Here is an 18,390-nt window from a genome sequence, read left to right as displayed (position 1 = left end):
TATATAGATGTGTGCGGTTTGATTACTTCGGTAAGACATATAAGGTACGATAACGGTTACATTGAGTTCGACAAGGACCCATAAGGTCAGGATGCTTCAGCGATGACTTATCTTACTTCAATATTTCTAATTTGTTACTGTCACATTCACTGCTTAGCGCTTGCGGCGAAACTGTGACTTTTTTTCGAAAACAGCAATATTGTGAATATATTTGAGCGCACGTGCAGTTTCAACACTAGTTGCTAGCTTCGTTGTAAAAAAAAAAAAGAATTTAAGGCAGCCTGACACTAGTGGTACCACTCCTGGAGGAAGCGTGCAGCGGGGCGGCCTTCCTCGATATTCTTTATTTTTTTCCTTCGTTTCTTCCTCTCTTTCTTCCTTTTTCTTTCTTCTCTCTCTTTTTTCGTTGGCTTCATTTGTCTCTGTTTATTTAAATTTCTTTCTTTCTCTCTCAATCTGCTTCTTTCTCTTTCTCGCTGTTGCTATCTCTTTCTTCCCTTTTTCTTTCTGACTCTATTTCTCGCTTCCTCTTTTGTTCTGTGTCTTTCTCTCTGTATCTTTTATCTCTCTTTCTTTGATTCTCTCTCTTTTTCTCTTTCTTTCTCGCTCTCAATTTCTCTCTTTCTTCTCTCTCTCTACTCGTTCTCTCACCCATCAGAGTTATTGCATCGCACGCCGGACAAATAGGCGCACGTGTCCTAGGAGCAAAGCAGAAGATCAAGAAGAGGACGAAGAGAAAGAAGAGAGCGCGTGCCGGTTCATGATAATTTTTGTTCGCGACTAACGGGAATTCTCGGAGCTTAAACGGCCCCGCTGTCAAAAAAATCACAGGGTCCCTTATGCATTCGCCAAAGACGACTCGAAGGCGAAAGCCATCTTCTTCTTTATTTTCTCAGTCGATGTACTAATCATAACCCGCCCCCCTCCGAAAGCTTTATGCTAGCTGACATGGTTTTGCACTGGCACGAGAATATGAGGCATTTCAAGCTTACTGCACCTCACCTAGTTTTGCACTGCTTCCGTGATTGGCCCACCTTCGAACAAGCGACGATGTCATGTGATGAAGTTATTATGTTACGTCACGTTATTTGACGTCACAAATCATGGCGAGCTGTAGCGTCATCACGATATGATGATTTTTTGCGTCATGGGTGTTGACACCGCCGACGCGGGACGCCGAAGCCGACGGTCAATTTTGGTGTTTGATGAGGCATCTAGGAATTTCGCCTTCAAAAATTTATCGAAATAACATGTTCATCATCGCCGTTCCTGACATGCACGAATTCTCCCCAGACAAGGCTTTGCGGCGACGTGTGTTCTTTTTTAGGCCGCTGTTTAAGCTAAGCCATGTATGTTTTCATTCCTTCTGTGCTTGATATTGTAGCGTAGGGACAAGGTCACTTTTCTTCAATCTCAGCAATGCTGGTTTCGTTTTCGGGATCCCTCAACAATATGTTCCATCGAGTAACCTTTTTTCAACGAAGTAGTCGAGAGCCTTATACCTATTATCAAGCCTGGGTGGGAGAACGGAAGAAGGCATGCAGAACAGACAAGCATACATGTAGAGCTCACCAGTGCGACACGGAAAGAAAAGCGTGCAAATCAAAAACCGAGCCTGCAGCAGAAAGGTGCTCGCCTGGCGCTGAACCTCGAAGTCGAATGCATTTCCCGCGGTAGGACGACAGTCTGGTTTCGCAACAGTCGTGCATGCTACTCTTCACGGATTATTTTACTGTCCACATGGCTCATTGTTCCCGTACAGTCAGCTTCAATAGTTCAGACACCACGTGACACAAGAAGAGCACGAATATTCCTGTTGCTTCGGGAGGCAGCATTGAATTCACATTTCCGGCCTGTTCTAAACCCGCTTACAAAGTGTACGATGCAGCTCGACCGAATACAGTAAAAAATTGCTTGGGCAATTTAAAGTTTTCTCGGACATAGTGGTCTCTAACTTTTCAACACCGACTGTACGTAGGTGCACAGTCGCCACGGAAAATGAAGTGATTTGCGGCTGGTGAAGCGAAATCGCGGCACACGGCGCTGCTGTTCCCGATAGTGTCTACAGCGAAAGTACCAAGCCCATTCCATTTTCCTAAGCGGGATCGGGCGGCAGACACCGACCAATCGTAATGCTTGAATTTTAAAAACTCCATCAGCAATATGTTAGTAGAAATAGAGCTCAAAAACACATTTTCTCACAGCGCCTGCTCAGAAAATAAAACAAACAAAATACAAAAGACGGTAGCCCTTCATTAAGCCGTAATGTAGTGCATTATACGCCATCGGACAGGTGGACCTTAAGATGGGTCGCTTTCTGCCGGCCACCCCTGCGTTAGAAAACGAAGTTGGCTTATTACTCTCGCTATCGGGGCGCTTGGTAACAATAGCGCAGCATGTCGCGATTTTGCTTCTCCGACCATATGTCACTCGGGCCCTTCCCCCACGGGTCACTACACGGCCGCTGTGATCACAGGTCACCACGTCAACGGCCTCTCATTTAGAGCCGACAGTGCGACCCATGCAGTGGAGGTTGCCATCGATTTGGCCGCCTCCCATCCAACCACTCACACTATTTTGACACAATCGCGCTCAGGCTGTTCTCGATATATCCAGGATTCCATCACCCCATTGGCTGCTCGTCTCCTTCAAGCCGCCTCCTGACGCTTTAGCCCTCACTCCGTAAGAACAGCCTGGACTCCAGGACACACAGGATTTCCCGGCAACGAGGCGGCGAATGCCGCTGCCCCCGCTTCTCTCCTCCGGGCTGCTGCCCTTCCATGTCCTGAATCGGATCCTGGAAACTCGAGTCTCACACGATACCGTGATATTCTGGATTACTATCGCACTTCGCGCCGACTTTACCCTGGCCCTGCTCGCGGTCTGGCGAAAGCAGACGAACGAATACTACGCCGCCTTCAGACTAACACTTTCCTTAGTCCGGCGGTCCCCCGGCACTTCATCCTGGATATCTCTGGCGCGTGCCCGACTTGTCAGGTCCTCGCCGACACCTTTCACGTCGTGGCTTCGTGTCCTTCAACTCCACTCTCTTTCTCATCCCTCTTCCCCATCCCAACTAGAGAGGCTTGGGAGGAGTACCTGCTCCGCTGTTCTACATTGGATGCGCAACGCTCCTTGGCGCGCGCGCCCAAGCAGTGGCCATCTCCAATGGCGTCCCGGACCAGGGACTGCCACTCAAGCACACAGGAGCTCTCTTGTGAGCTTCTTGAATAAAATGTTTACCACAACCACTATCAACTAATCTTGCTTCCTTTGTGACTGTACATATAGTGGGGCATAGCCTTACCGGGGTCAGTGGAAGAAGCAGAAGAAGACGACGCCTTGGTGCGGCTTCTTCTGCCGAACAGATAGGTTAAAAGCCTAACGCTCTACTGACTGAGCTAAACGGGTTTGCACTGATTTCACAAAAGTGGACTCATGAATAGTGGAAGCATAGGGGCGCACGAAAAAAAAAAAAAGAACAACTTCAGCACACGCCCGAGTTGGAGCTCGAGCCCCGGACAGTTAGATTAAAAGCCTAACGCTCTACCGACTGAGCTACCCGGGCTCACACAGAGTGGCCTCAAGCTAACCTAGGAATAGTGGAATCGCAAATGCGCACGAAAAAATTAGTTCGCCACTCGCCCGAGCTCGAACCCTCGGCCGTTAGGCTAAAAGCCTGACCGCGCTACAGACTGAGCTACCCGGGCTCGAATAGAGCGGCCTCAAGCGGGCCTACGAATAGTGGAAGCATAAATTAGGACAAAGAAAAGTTCGGCGCTCGCGCGAGCTCGAACCCTAGACCATTAGGTTAAAAGCCTAATGCTCTACCGACTGAGCTATTTTTTTTTATTTACTGACTGAGCTACCCGGGCTTGCACAGATCGGCCTCATGCGGACCTACGAATAGTTTAATCATAAATGCGCACGAAAAAAATAGTTCGCCACTCGCCCGAGCAGGGGCTCGAACCCTGGACCGTTAGGTTAAAAGCCTAACGCTCTACCGACTGAGCTACCCGGGCTTTTTTTTTTCTTTATTGCCGAAATCATATATTACAAGGCATAAAACCTGGCAGCCAGACTTTGGCTACCGCGGGATTAAAATCTTTTCATGCATACCAATACATCAAGTACGGAGATCCAGTCTGGCGGATTTGCGAGAGCGCGATACACATCTCGCAGACGCACGACACTTTCAATGAAATGTTCGCGAACAGGGCGTATATCTTTATCAACATGCTGATATTGCGTTCTCGTTTTCCACAAGGCGTGAAGACCAGGACCATGATAACATCGTACGGAAAGCCCCCGGATACGTCTACCGGCAAGAAACGAATGCCATAAGGGTCAAGGGGTAGTTGTTTCTTTAATGTGCGTTGAAGCACATCCCAATGAAATATTGGGTCCTAACAGTCTAGAAATACGTGTTCAATCGTTTCCGGTTTTTTACATAAGATGCAGTCAGTGGTCCAGGGTATAAAGATGCCTTTATCTTGGAGCCAGGTTTTAACAGCGAGTGTGTTTGTGTGCAACTGAAAGAAGAATGTTTTAACTGATGGTTGTATAGGCATTTTCTTTACTCGTTTGAGCACATCCTGTCCAGCACCTCCGCGATGTGGGAAACGGTACAAGGGCTCTGGTAGTATGTTTTCCACTAGGTCCTTATATAACTTTTTCTTCTTAACGTTAATTAAATAATCTAAAGAAAATCGTGCGTTCAGCAACCTGAACGAGAGAACCACCTCGCGCAGGTACCCGGTTACAGACCCGTTGATCATTTCGCGGGACGACGCTATAAGTTCAGGGAGTAGTCGCCGTAGCCTCGTTTGTATGATAGTGCGAAGGAACGGGTGATTTTGTTCCCGTAAATACATAAATCGCGACACAACCTGTCGCAAAAACAAATGAACAAGACCGAGGCCACCTTTCTTAATAGGGCGGAACAAATTCATTCTGCTAGTCCGCTCCCAAGTGGACGCCCAAATAAAACAGCAAAAACGCGGTGAAGTTTTTGTATGCTAACTCGTGATGCACATAACACATTCATCACATACCAGATTTTGGAGATCAGAAAAATGTTGCAGACAGTGGCTCGTGAAAAAATAGACAATTGCCTGCCTTGCCATGCAGTAGACTTTTCTTTTGCACTTCGCGCCTGGTCAGACCAGTGCGCTTCTGGATCACGATAAGATTCAAGTGGCACGCCTAGGTAACATGTTGGAATTGCCGACCAGCGTAACCGAGAGTATTGCTCTGGCGTAACATCCCAGTCACCATGCCAAAACCCGTAACTCTTATCCCAGTTTATTCGGGCACCGGTGCAGTCACAAAAGTCGCATACAATATTAGTGGCTTGTTTGATGCTCTCCCTGTCTGAGCAGAACACAGCAACGTCATCTGCGTAAGCCAAGACTTTGACGTGTGCTGTCTCCAGCCTGAAGCCCGTAATAGCTTCCTTGTGGTCAATGGCCAAACAGAGCGGTTCGAGATAAAGTGCAAAAAGCAAAGGCGACAAAGGACATCCCTGCCTCACTGAGGAGCGGACGTTCACGCTCTCCGTAAGTTCCCCGTTTACTATAATACGCATGGTGCAGTCCGTGTACGCCATTCTGACGCCTTCTAGTATTACATGGCCAACATTTGAATGTTTGAGAATGTCCAATAAAATCTCGTGCGAGACTCGGTCAAAAGCTTTCGCCAGGTCGAGCTGCATCATTGCCACGCGCTCGCCTAGAACGTCACAACATTCAAGAACACTTCGTGCGACGTGAATGTTTGTCGCTATGCTGCGGCCTTTAATACCGCAAGTCTGATGTGGCCCTACCAGCTTTGTAATAACCCCCTGGAGTCTTTTGGCTAATACTTTCATAAATATTTTTTAGTCCACATTGGTGAGGCTGATAGGACGAAAAGAGCCCATGGAGAGGCGTTTTTCCGGGTCATCACTCTTGGGTATCAGCACAACGTGCGACCTTCTGAATGAAAGTGGAACTCGCTTACGGTCGTAAGCTTCAGCGAAAACCCCAAGCAACACAGGAGCTACCTTAAATTTAAAAGCTTTATAGAAGGCGGCCCCTAGGCCATCGGGCCCGGGCGCCTTGCCCAGCGTCAAGTCGCCGATTGAGTCCTCGATTTCTCTTAGAGAAATCTGCACCTCCAAACGTGCTTTAACTTCGTCGTCTAGCCTCGGCATAAAAGGTAAAAATCTCTCCCGAAACCCTTCCATAGTGTTCCTTTGTTGTCCAAGCAGATAAGTAAAATGATCGGCTATCACGCGCATGATGACCTTCCTATCCAACGTGACATCGTTGCCACTAGCTATTTGACGAATTTCTTTCTGGCACGCATATTTCTTTTCGTCAGACAACGCGCGTTTTCTTGGCCTTTCACCGACCCACAATTTTTCCGCTCTTGTTCGTATTATCGCGGCCTTGTACTTCTCAGCATCAATTTGCTCCAGTTGACTCTTCACGTCTCTCATTTCCTTCCTAAAAACACCAGGTTGGATGTTTTCCATGCAGGTAAAATATTCAAGCCGCTCACGAAGCTCACGTTCACTTTGGTTCCGCTTATGCTTGAGGATGCTACTTCTTTCTATGGCAGCTATTTTGATTCTTTGTTTAAACTCCTCCCATTCAGCAGCGAGATTTATTGACTGCGAAGCGTGTAGCTTCTCCAGTTCGTCGGTTACTACGCTTACGAAATTATCGTCCTCTAGGAGCTTCTCATTAAATTTCCAAAGGTTCCAATTTAAATGTGGTTTCGCCTGCACTCTGCCAAAGCCGGCAATAACCAAAGAGTGGTCGCTGAAGGAAATAGGTTTCCCTTCGTACGCACTGCACAGCACAACAAGTTCGACTGAGGCATAGATTCTGTCCAGTCTTGCATGATTATCTCGCTGAAAATGGGTATAGATTGGGCGAGTACCATTGGAAAAAACGCAGCCCACGTCATCTAAACCGCGATCATGTACTATCTCCGATAACAACTCGGCGCTCTTATCGTGAATACGGCTCTTTTTGGACCGGTCTTCAGCTGCACAAACACAGTTGAAATCGCCTAGGAGTAATGGCACTTTTTCACAGTTTAGATACGTTAGAAACCTTTCAAAAAAAATTGTGCGATCTCTTTCGACATTCGGTGCGTAAGCACAGACAACGCGGTAACTCGTACCCGAAAGACTAAAATCTACCACTAAAAGGCGGCCAGATTGGCACGACTCAACCATTTGTACGCAACTACCAAAGTCATTACGTATGAAAACAGCACAGCCGCCCGAATCGCCAACAGCGTGACAAAAATGTACATTGAAATGAGGGCGAAAAACGGACACCATTCGGTCGGCAACCTCCTGGCTTTCTATTTTGGTCTCCTGAACTGCGACCAAGTCCAAATCGTTTTCGAGCAGTAAGCGGCTTAATTGGCACTGTCGCCTTCTAGCGCTTAACCCTCGTATGTACATTCAGGGTTGCTACGCGCAAAGTCGCTTTTGTTAGCTGGGCCATGGCTGCAAAAGAGGTTGCCCTTTCGAATGGTGTCCGTTGCGAGGAACAAACCAGAGGTGAAACTTATTGCGGTATTCTTCTCGCGGATGACACCGCGAAACAAAACCCGGCCAGTGGCCGTAAAGCTGTCGCGTTTGAAGAGCAGAGCAAACAGAGTGATCCACATTGCAGCTTTTTCCTACACCATTTGCGGCCCAACCCCACCCCTCCCCCCCTTTACCCGACATAAAACCCATATTTTACGAAGGCGGATTGCCCGCCCGCCGTGGTTCGCCCAGAATGTTAGGTCGTGGTCTAAATGGAGAGCGTCTTACACCTGGCGTTTTCGTCGGTGGCTCGCCGCCTCCACCATCGTCCCGCTGCGCCTCACTGTCGACGGTCCTCTCATGCGGCCGCTTTCCGGCCATTGGGCTCCCTTCGCTGTGTGAAGAAACCATACACTTCTCGACGGGTTCAATCACGCTCACTGGAGGCTGCACCTCTGGGGGCGTATCCCGTCTAGTCGGTGCAGTGTCGACGCCTTTGACGGGCTCCTGCTGGTCCTTGGAGGCTGCGTCGACTTGCCGCTTATCACGCTCGCCCTCCGGAACAGAGGACGATGTAGATGGCTGTGTTTCACGGGTGTTTGCTTGAGGCGTCGCCTCTTCCAAGTCATCCTCGTCCATGAGCAGGTCGGCGGTGTCGTCGCTGCCCCCGGGCCCTGTCACGCTGGCGTACGTTCGTTCACACTGGCCGTCTTCGTGACCGAATCGCCGACAAAAGCCACATCGCGGAATGCGGCACTCGCGGCGGATGTGGCCCGTGCCACGGCAGCGAAGGCAGAGCGGAGCCCTGCCCGGCACAACAACAAGGGCGTGCTCACCGGACACACTTAACTGGTGTGGCAAGTCGTCGATTTTGACGCCGGAGTGCAACTTCAGAGTCACAAGCCTCGTTGTAGACCCTTTGTCGGTCAATCCCTCGGCCCTCCAGCGCTCCCTGATGATGTCGGTGACTTTACCGAAAGGCGTGAAGGCAAGGCGCACGTCTTCGTCAGGCACACTGTGGAGCAACCAGTGCACCTTCATTCGGACGTCCCTGTTGGCCGGGTCGATGACGATACAGCGCTTGCTTTTAACTTGCAGTTCACCGATGCTGACCAGCTTCTTCAACGTTTCAGCGTCCTTGAAGGTGACCGCCCACACATGGCTCATGCGGTACGCCCCCAAGGCGACTACCTCGGGGAGTACCGAATGTTGAGCCAGAGCGTCGCGAAAGTCTTCTACCCTGTAGGGCCGAGCCTTGACGTCCGCGTGCAAAAACACGGTATTTAAAATAAACCGACCTGTAGGCAAACTGGGCAGAACAACCTGGTATTCGTTTTCCATTGCAGATAACCTGTTTCCGCGACCGAGCTTGGCCGATATCGCCGCTCCGTCGGAGCTCATGAAAACACGTCCGTACGCTGTCGCGGCCGGAAGTGGAATCCCTGAGCTACCCGGGCTTGCACAGATCGGCCTCAAGCGGACCTCCGAATAGCGGAATCATAAATGCGCCCAAAAAAAATAGTTCACCACTCGCCCGAGCAGGGGCTCGAACCCTGGACCGTTAGGTTAAAAGCCTAACGCTCTACCGACTGAGCTACACGGGCTTGCATAGATCGGCCTCAAGCGGACCTCCGAATAGCGGAATCATAAATGCGCCCAAAAAAAAATACTTCACCACTCGCCCGAGCAGGGGCTCGAACCCTGGACCGTTAGGTTAAAAGCCTAACGCTCTACCGACTGAGCTACCCGGGCTTGCACAGATCGGCCTCAAGCGGACCTCCGAATAGCGGAATCATAAATGCGCCCCAAAAAAAATAGTTCACCACTCGCCCGAGCAGGGGCTCGAACCCTGGACCGTTAGGTTAAAAGCCTAACGCTCTACCGACTGAGCTACCCGGGCTTGCACAGATCGGCCTCAAGCGGACCTCCGAACAGCGGAATCATAAATGCGCCCCCCCCAAAAAAATAGTTCACCACTCGCCCGAGCAGGGGCTCGAACCCTGGACCGTTAGGTTAAAAGCCTAACGCTCTACCGACTGAGCTACCCGGGCTTGCACAGATCGGCATCAAGCGGACCTCCGAATAGCGGAATCATAAATGCGACCAAAAAAAAAATAGTTCACCACTCGCCCGAGCAGGGGCTCGAACCCTGGACCGTTAGGTTAAAAGCCTCACGCTCTACCGACTGAGCTACCCGGGCTTGCACAGATCGGCCTCAAGCGGACCTCCGAATAGCGGAATCATAAATGCGCCAAAAAAAAAAAAAACAGTTCACCACTCGCCCGAGCAGGGACTCGAACTCTGGACCGTTAGGTTAAAAGCCTAACGCTCTACCGACTGAGCTACCCGGGCTTGCACAGGTCGCCCTCAAGAGGACCTCCGAATAGCGGAATCATAAATGCGCCCCCAAAAAATAGTTCACCACTCGCCCGAGCAGGGGCTCGAACCCTGGACCGTTAGGTTAACAGCCTAACGCTCTACCGAATGAGCTACCCGGGCTCGAATTGATCGTCCTCGAGCAGGACTAAGAATAGTGGAAGCATAAATTTGGACGAAAAAAAGTTCGGCACTCGCCCGAGCAGGCGCTCAAACACTGCCCTTTTTGAATTTTCCTTGATCCTTTGTAATCTGTATGCAGGCCAGATGACTCTTTTTCGCTCATGCTCCGTGCGGATTCATGGTGCTTATATGTTCAGCTGTTTTCACAAATAAGCAGTCGTGAGTTAGCGCTCCTTTGTCTGTCTTTCTCCTGTCCCTGTCAACTGTGCGTGCTAGAGATTTAACCATGAACACCTACCAACTCGCTCAACTATCAGTTTTACTGCGAGTAAAAACTACTGTTTGCCATCGCATCTTTTCTCCCATGATTCCTCGTCGTCGCGCCCATATGCCCGTCGTGATACTTCGCTCACTGGCTTTCCCGCGATTATCCGCTCCTTTTGTTAACGCGATGGCTGCCGTGAAACGTAAGAACCTGAAAGCGTGTATGCTTGGGCATGTTGGTCATTCATGTTCACTTTTTGAGCGTACAAAAAGAACAAGGACGGAAAAGAACGACGCGGACACAGCGCTGTGTCCGCTTCGTTCTTTTCGGACCTTGTTCTTACTGTGCGCTAAAAAATGGAGTAAAAACCTGCTATTCTCCGCAAAGCTAGTGATAATAAAAAAACTAGTGATGATGATAAAAATCCACACATAACGTGGATAAAAAAATTGAAGGACGCTTTATAAATTCCAAAGTGGGTTCGGCGAAAGCCTGTGGCCATTCGACTTTCCTGGCCTCGGTGCCTGGTGACGCGGCCAGTCGCTGCTGCCGCTTTCTTTCTGCTTCCCTGGCCTTGGTTCCCGGTGACGCGGCTACTCGCTGTTGTCGCTTCCGTTCCGCTTCACTGACCTTGATGCCCGGTGACATGTTAGCCCGCCGTATGATCATTCGCTCATTCTTCTTCTGGCGTTTGGTATTCGGGGAATCCGCATTCTTGGAGCGCTTGTCCGAACCGCTTGCCGTGGAATCATCACCAGGCCGCTTTGGAGTCGTCCGATTAACTCCACTGCTGTAACGAGACGTCTGACGAAGGAGCGTTGCCGACCGCGCCGCTGTGGCATCATGTGATTGCTGAGAGAGTGTGAGGGGGCACGGACGGACGGACGCATGGACGGTCGGACTCGCCGCCACTGTGCCATCACGTGGTTGCTCAGAGAGGCGAGCGGGAGAGGCCACAGCTGGCACCGTTCCAGGGCACGGACGGACGGACGGACGGACGGATGGACGCCGCGAGTATGAGCCATTAAAGGCTTTCACCTTAAAAGTCGGACATCGTCGTTGCGTACAGCCTGCCAAGAAGCACGCTTAGTATGATATTGCAGAAGAAAACCGACCGTATGGCTAAAGCGGACTAGAGGTTTCCGGCGTTCGACGAGTACGCACGGCACAACGCGTATGCCATTGAAGCGCTATTTGTATTGATACCATATTTCCTCACGTAGAACCGCCGCTGCACATAACCCAGATCCCCAACTACGCACTACGGAAAAACAACAAAAAAATTAAAAGACGCCGCGTATTGTCGTGAAGCCGCACTCCTTGCAATATCGTTGAGCAGAGCCGTGAAGCGAATTCGCGTGTCGAAATTCGCACCGGAAATACGGCGAACTGTTTGATAGTTTCATCTCGAACTAATTTCTGTTTTTTGCGAGATCTATATATGCGGGTTTGACTGTATATCCCCATAGCACAAGCTTGGCCGATGCACAAGATAGGGAAACTTTGCTTTGTTTCAGCTGTGGCTCGACCAGTTATGTCAGTACCTCCGGGATTAGCTCACATGTTTTCATCGTGGCTAACAGCGCGAAAAACACAGACGAAGAAGAGAAGTGCACACGGCACAGCGCTGAATTTCAACTGAATTTTTATTTAAGAAAACGATAACATATATAAAAGGCGAACAGAACACCTCGTGACTAACCCGGCCTTGGCCATTCGACTAAAAAGTACACTGCGCACCTAAGCATTGTCAAGTAGATCTATAGAACGCGAAAAAATGCAAAAATAAAAAAATAAAACGTAACCAAGAACCGAAAACCAGACACGAGGTAACATAATATCCTCATCCACTATCTAATACGGAAACTTCGTTATCCAGTAAGACAATGGATGGCTGGCTGACACATTGAGACCCGTTCTTATTTATAAAGAACGCCTACGTAATCTCTCTTGATAGTTTGTCTGGGTGCCTGAATAGCATATTTATTTTATCAAAAAGAGGGTGGCACTCACAATAGCGACAATGCATATACAAATGCGAATGCGCAAAGCCTTTCAATGAACTGTGGTGCTCCCTCAACCGAATATTCAAACACCGCCCGGTCTGACCTATGTACTGAAGGCTGCATGAAAAAGGAATACACAACGTTGTGGATGCAAGGAACAAACTTCAAAGCATGTTTCATACTGCATTAGTGATCTGTTCTACTCTCTCTTCTGTCTATGCGCCTATTTAGTGCCTGACAAATTCCATTCAGCTTGGTTTTACTCGAACATCCGACGTTTATCATAAAATACGATGCGACTTTATTTAATCTGTGTGAAAAGGAATGAACATATGGGATACCGACAAAACGGCTATAATCTTCTCCACCGCGCATTAGTGAGGGCTGCCCCTTGATTTCCCGAAGCAACTTATCGCAGGTCATAGAAATAAGAGAATTAGGATAACCGGCTTCCCGCCGCCTCGCCAACTGATTTTTAACGCTGTCAGTGATAAGATGGGGGTAGCACTTGTTGGGGCGGCGGAAGTTGCGATACCTTGTTTATTCAGTTTGGAGTTCCCTGACCTGAAGTCAAGAAGAAACTTCTTTGACCTCGGTTGACAGTACCATCAAACATGATCTGCTTTGAAGGAGAGCCTAAGGTCTAGGAACAGCAACTCTTCCTTCTCTGGAACTTCAGAGGTAAACCTAAGACCTTGTCCCTGTTCCTTAAACACCTTCACAACGTCGACAATGGATCTCTGGAAGTTATGCCTGCTGACGAAAACCAAATAATCATATATATAGAGGGGGAAATGTGCGAAGCTATGTCACCCACGTTACATTTAATTTTACGATCAACGAAAATTAGAAAGATGTTGATCAATGCAGGCGCTACGCAGGAACCTATTCAAGCTCCTGCTATTAAGATAACTATATTTCCTTGTCACTCAACGGACGTGGAATTGAAGTAAAATTCCAGAAGCTTTAGTGAGCTAGCGACCGAAATTTTGCGACTATCGACGAAGCCTAACTCATTCTTTTGTCCCTGGATGCAGTTCTTCCGGAATTTTAATAGCTGTGCATGCGGCAAGGAATAATACAGAACTTCTATGTCTATACTAAAGCCTTAGCAGCCCCCGTAGGTATTTTGCTCTAAAAACTGCACTATGAGCTTAGAGCTGGAGACAAAGAAAGGGTCTTCCAACTTAAGCTGTGCGAGGTGTGTCTGCAGGTACTCTGAAACGACACATGACCAGGAATTTCTTTCCGAGACGATGGTCCTAAAAGGATACCCTTGCTTATGTGTCTTAATTTACACTAAAGAAGGCATGCAGAAGAAGTCTTTTTTCTCGCCTGACACAGTTTGCGACTTTTGTTAAGCCAGCCTTATTCAACAAACCAACAGCCGCAATTTAATCTTAACCGGATGAGCGGAAACTTCGCGAAGATTCTTAACGATTGCTGAGGCTGCTTTTTCTAGAAACATGTGTTCCGGTAAAGTTACAAAATGCCCTTCTCTGTCAGACTCAAGAATACGTTGGCACAGAATTTAATTAAAGGTCCTACTCGTCTTGAAATTCTTGAATCCCTTGACGGCTTCTCGAAGACATCCACGAACTCTGAAACGCACCGTGGTCTGTCCACTTCTGCTTGGTGAGCCCCGGTCCTGGCTAAGATGACCTTGTCCGGTTGCTTTAGACGCAGCTCGAGGTAGAACTTAGGCCCTAGTTCAAGGACCCGTTGGAACTCATCTGGTAAGCTTGGTCGCCGATGATGGTCACTTTCCCGGTTCCCTTCCCTTTTTCCTTCTTCGGCAGAGTGGGACGAACTTAATTCCACAGGAATTTCGTAGCTAGGTGTGACACTTTAGTCCACTCCCTTAGGTGGCGCCGATGCTGAGCTTCGGAACTCTGGGTTCCTCAGGCTATACGAAGATCCTTGCAGAACCTTATTTGCTGCCACCATTCTGCTCGTAAGATGCGGCACATCCTCCTAGAGTGAACCTCAGATGGAGTCATGCACCCAGGGACAAATGACAAGATGACTCCGACGGAGTCCTCTTTTTTCAGGGACAAATGGAAACGTCGTGCCAACTCTAGAAATAACTTACGCATTTAGAACAAATCGAAAACCGCCATAAGTGTGCCTAGATGGCATCCCTGCAGGCACTTGTGCACGAGTGTTGCGATCACCACATAATCGTATCCAGCGTGAGGTCCAGGCAGAACTGCTTCACTGGCAAGGACGAAAACACCGAGGTGCTGACGGCTTAGGCAGTAAACGCGAACTTTATTTCGCACAGAATAAAAAAATATGTGGTCGATTGTCCAAAGAAACTTGGTTCGCGAACGGAGCTCAAAACTCTCAATTATATACAATCGATCCTGGAATGAAATATCAAACTCCGATTAAAATTAGCCGTTCTGTAGAAACATTAATTCACAGACTTCGTCTAGGCACTGCCTACACTAAGAGCTCCCTACATAGGATAAGAAAAACTAACTGCGCTACATGTACATGTGAAGAGAAGACATAGAACACCTCCTTCTACACTGCAAAATTACGCTGTTCCCCTAAAAAAATGCTTAGGAAAACTAAACAGACTGGATAGACGGCCGCTGTCTTTAGCGAAAGTTTTGGGTCCATGGCCAACGAAAAACCTTTCAAAACATTGCTGCACGCGCCCTAGTACAGTTTTTAGAAGAGTCGGAAATATCAAAAAGATACTGATTCACATTTGTAAATATTCTTCCCATTGACATACTTCAGGTCACATGTTTCGCGTTGCTCTTGTGATTCAAGACAGCTGTGTTTAAAGAGCGCGCAAGGGCCCAGTGACTGTTGTGGAATCGCATTACACAAAGGACTGTGAGAGGAACTCTTCGGCAAAGTGCGAACGTTTCTTGTGTGTGAACATTGTCGACACATGGACATTATGAATGGCGTGAGAAGATTTCTTTTCAAAGGACATTGCCGTGAGTGAGTTTTACAATACTCTACTTTTCTTTATAAGCTCGTGACGGAAGGTAATAAGTAAGGGAAGAGGAGTAGCCGGAGCCATGTACAGGCACCAACCTCTCCTTACACACATTTAATAAAAAAAGAATTAAATAAAATGCGCTGTCAGAACGAAATAAATGTGTAAAAATGCAAGACGCCAACAAACATTCTGCCGGCAGACGATGACAGCTAACGCACCAACGGAGCTGTACAGTGAATCAAGCGCATTTCAACACTACCACATCAGGGAAAACCGCGGCTTGGAGCAAAACCGCGACCTGCGGGTCAGCAGCCGAGCACGGTAACCACCGTACCACCATGGCGGCTGGAGATACCGTGATTAATCAGACTGAACATAAAAATAAGATTCATCGCCTTGCAGTTTATATGGACGTCCTCACACTACCAACATAAACTCTCTTGACAGGGCGGCAAGAAACGCGTTCAACTAGTCGTGCTGAGTCCTCGAGGTTAACAGTACGGCAGCTTACCTGCACAGCTAACATGGCTGGTGCTGAGCACATGCAAGGCGAACTACAGGGCAACTGTCACAATGAGGTCATATCCATTATAGGAATGTTTATAGATGCACAAATGATCTTCGATGCTGATTGTGAGTGCATGTATTGCCCTGAGTGCCCCGTCCACAACAACACCAGACGATATTCAGATCACGTGGAGTTCAACATTTCAGAACGTCTCAAAAAATATTTTGTAACATCGGAAAAGGGATTTCATATACTAAGTTCCCCATACCGCTCTAGCCCGATAACAGCCACAAACCACTACACGTATCATTCCTCAAGGCCCAAGCTGTTACGGCTGGGACAGGTGGCTTATCGATGGCGCCGCTGCCTACTGTTAGGACTCGGGTCCGGCGGGTCTCGACACTGGTAGCTGGCACCCGTCGTCGGACCCATCATCCAACTTTTGGAGAGAGGAGAAGCGTTCGTAGAAGCGGGCATTCTACCCCTGCACCACTTTGGCGGAGCCGCGCGGAACTCTTAAACGACGACACGTTGCAGACTACCGACCGCAGCGCCGCAGGTGGGTTGACCCAGTTTGGGCCACTTTCTGTACATTGGTGCTGACTCCACTGTTCTAGTACACTCTAGCTAAATAGTGTATATAAATAGCGCGCCGTTAGTATGCTGGAGGAAGTATGCCAGGTGGCCGAGCGGCTAAACGCATCGCGCCACGGAGGAAGGGGTCGCAGGTTCGAAAGCCCGGTCCCACTCGAACCGGAGATTGTTCATCATTTATTTGCAGCTACCTCGAGCTTTCGCTCACAACCAAGATGCCAAGCCCGGGACCGGTGTTTCTGCGAAACGAGCTCTTTAACGCTATCGTATAAAAATTGTCCACGTGCAGACAACGAAGGGGCAGGAGCAATCGAAGAGAATGGCAACAGAAACGATAGGAACGAAAGCGCCTCCCGATGGCTCAACGAAGGAAGACTAAAGGATATAGGATGGTAATGAAAGAAAATAGCCAAACACTCCTTTTGTTTTTACACCTCATTACAGCATCCCTTTACTTTAGTACGCAGTTTGAATATATATGAAATCGCATGTGCAAAGTTGACGGAATTTTCGCTTGGCTACCAGCGTCATGGGGACGCTTTATTTCCAATACCGAAACAAGCCGAAGTTTCCAGGCCCTGGCTCAACCGAGCCAGTTGTATACGCCCATCATTTGCAACTAAACTGCTGATTCACCGTCGAGCCGCCTGTCGCTCTTCGTGTGCATTGCGGTTATCCACCTGTTTGGCGTCAGTGCTTCGCGGTGAAAGCAGGAAGCGTTATCAGCCTTTTTGTCAGTTACACTACGCACTTCATCGCGCAAATTTTGAACCTTGAAGGTCCGGTACGTATGCCATGTAGTGCGAAAAAACTGAATTAAAAAGCGATGTCCGGAATTGCCGGGTATAGGCCGCGTAGTGATGAGCTAATTACGGCCCGCACTAATAATAATTGTCGGGGTTTGAAGTCCAAAAGCCACGGTATTATTATGAGAGACGCTGTAGTGGAGGGCACCGGAAATTTCGACCATGTGGGGTTCTTTAGCGCGCGCCTAAATCTCAGCGTACGGGCCGCGAGAATTTTTCCACATCGATGCGACCTGCACTGAAGAAAGCCGAGGGCAGATAACTGGCGAACACTCCACGATTACGTACTAGTCTCGCCTGTCATGCGCAATGATATCTACCGTTCAGCTCGCTTGCTATCGCAGTACTGCAAATTGAAGAGTCGATACCATGTTCACGCTCAAGATTGTGCCGATTGCGATTTCAAAGGCGCATGCCAGCAATCAATATTTGAGCATCTAACACAAGGCGCGAGCATTCGCGGTAAAAAGAAAATACTAGACTATTGGGGAATAAAAAAAAAGTAAATCACCACCGTGCGCTCCCAATTCGACGAATGCAAAATTGACAAATTAAACATTAGTATAGGAAAAGCAATTTATTTTATTAAACACCGGTGCCGTTAAACGGAGCGTCCGATGAGGTTAGTAGGCCTGACTTGAACCGGCCCCGTCACCTCCTTTGTGGCCGACCTGAGATGGCTGACTCCCGCCGCTCTTTTTCGGCAGCAGCTCCTGCGGAATGTTGGGCAGCACGCCGCCCTCGGATATGGTGACACCCGAGAGCAGCTTGCTCAGCTCCTCGTCGTTGCGAACAGCCAGCTGCAAATGTCTGGGAGTGATGCGGGTCTTGTGGTTGTCGCGAGCGGCGTTCCCCGCCAGCTCTAGCACCTCGGCTGTCAGGTATTCCAGAACGGCTGCCATGTAAACCGGGGCACCGGCCCCGATTCGATCGGCGTAGTTGCCCTTGCTCAGCAACCGGTGAATGCGCCCCACGGGAAACTGAAGTCCCGCCCGCGAGGAACGAGACTTGCCCTTCGTGTTCTTCGACGCTTTCCCTGCTGGTGCCCGACCGGACATTCTGGAACAAATGGCCTGAAAGAAGCGGAAAGTCGTAAAGCTATAAGGGCACGCCACGTATAGTGCGCAACACTTTTTCACGCAACCACTGAGGACTCGGCGCGACAACACCAAAGTGTACGTCGACGCTATCCAAATGCCAACAATCCAACCTGGCGTGT

At 48.9% G+C, this 18,390-nt stretch overlaps 1 protein-coding gene and 8 non-coding genes across 9 annotated transcripts; all 9 read right to left on the bottom strand.

The window, feature by feature from the left end:
* Positions 1 to 3,949: 3,949 nt before the first annotated feature.
* Trnak-uuu (transfer RNA lysine (anticodon UUU)) lies at positions 3,950 to 4,022 on the bottom strand. Its single transcript has one exon. It is a non-coding gene; the product is annotated as a tRNA-Lys (tRNA).
* A 5,040-nt stretch (positions 4,023 to 9,062) lies between these two features.
* Positions 9,063 to 9,135, bottom strand: Trnak-uuu (transfer RNA lysine (anticodon UUU)). Its single transcript has one exon. It is a non-coding gene; the product is annotated as a tRNA-Lys (tRNA).
* Positions 9,136 to 9,210: 75 nt separating this feature from the next.
* Positions 9,211 to 9,283, bottom strand: Trnak-uuu (transfer RNA lysine (anticodon UUU)). Its single transcript has one exon. It is a non-coding gene; the product is annotated as a tRNA-Lys (tRNA).
* A 75-nt stretch (positions 9,284 to 9,358) lies between these two features.
* On the bottom strand, positions 9,359 to 9,431 carry Trnak-uuu (transfer RNA lysine (anticodon UUU)). Its single transcript has one exon. It is a non-coding gene; the product is annotated as a tRNA-Lys (tRNA).
* Positions 9,432 to 9,509: 78 nt separating this feature from the next.
* On the bottom strand, positions 9,510 to 9,582 carry Trnak-uuu (transfer RNA lysine (anticodon UUU)). The gene has a single exon. It is a non-coding gene; the product is annotated as a tRNA-Lys (tRNA).
* Positions 9,583 to 9,658: 76 nt separating this feature from the next.
* Positions 9,659 to 9,731, bottom strand: Trnak-uuu (transfer RNA lysine (anticodon UUU)). The gene has a single exon. It is a non-coding gene; the product is annotated as a tRNA-Lys (tRNA).
* Positions 9,732 to 9,810: 79 nt separating this feature from the next.
* Trnak-uuu (transfer RNA lysine (anticodon UUU)) lies at positions 9,811 to 9,883 on the bottom strand. Its single transcript has one exon. It is a non-coding gene; the product is annotated as a tRNA-Lys (tRNA).
* Positions 9,884 to 9,957: 74 nt separating this feature from the next.
* Positions 9,958 to 10,030, bottom strand: Trnan-guu (transfer RNA asparagine (anticodon GUU)). Its single transcript has one exon. It is a non-coding gene; the product is annotated as a tRNA-Asn (tRNA).
* Positions 10,031 to 17,735: 7,705 nt separating this feature from the next.
* On the bottom strand, positions 17,736 to 18,249 carry LOC119378129 (histone H2A-beta, sperm). The gene has a single exon (XM_037647372.2). It carries the CDS (start codon positions 18,227 to 18,229, stop codon positions 17,795 to 17,797), a length of 435 nt encoding a protein of 144 aa, XP_037503300.1. The 5' UTR covers positions 18,230 to 18,249; the 3' UTR covers positions 17,736 to 17,794.
* Positions 18,250 to 18,390: the final 141 nt, after the last annotated feature.

This window comes from Rhipicephalus sanguineus, unplaced genomic scaffold (genome assembly GCF_013339695.2).
Source record: "Rhipicephalus sanguineus isolate Rsan-2018 unplaced genomic scaffold, BIME_Rsan_1.4 Seq7007, whole genome shotgun sequence".
Classification (NCBI taxonomy): domain Eukaryota; kingdom Metazoa; phylum Arthropoda; class Arachnida; order Ixodida; family Ixodidae; genus Rhipicephalus; species Rhipicephalus sanguineus.
The sequence above is the reverse complement of the archived record's forward strand: the minus strand, read 5'-3'. Positions and strand labels throughout refer to the sequence as shown.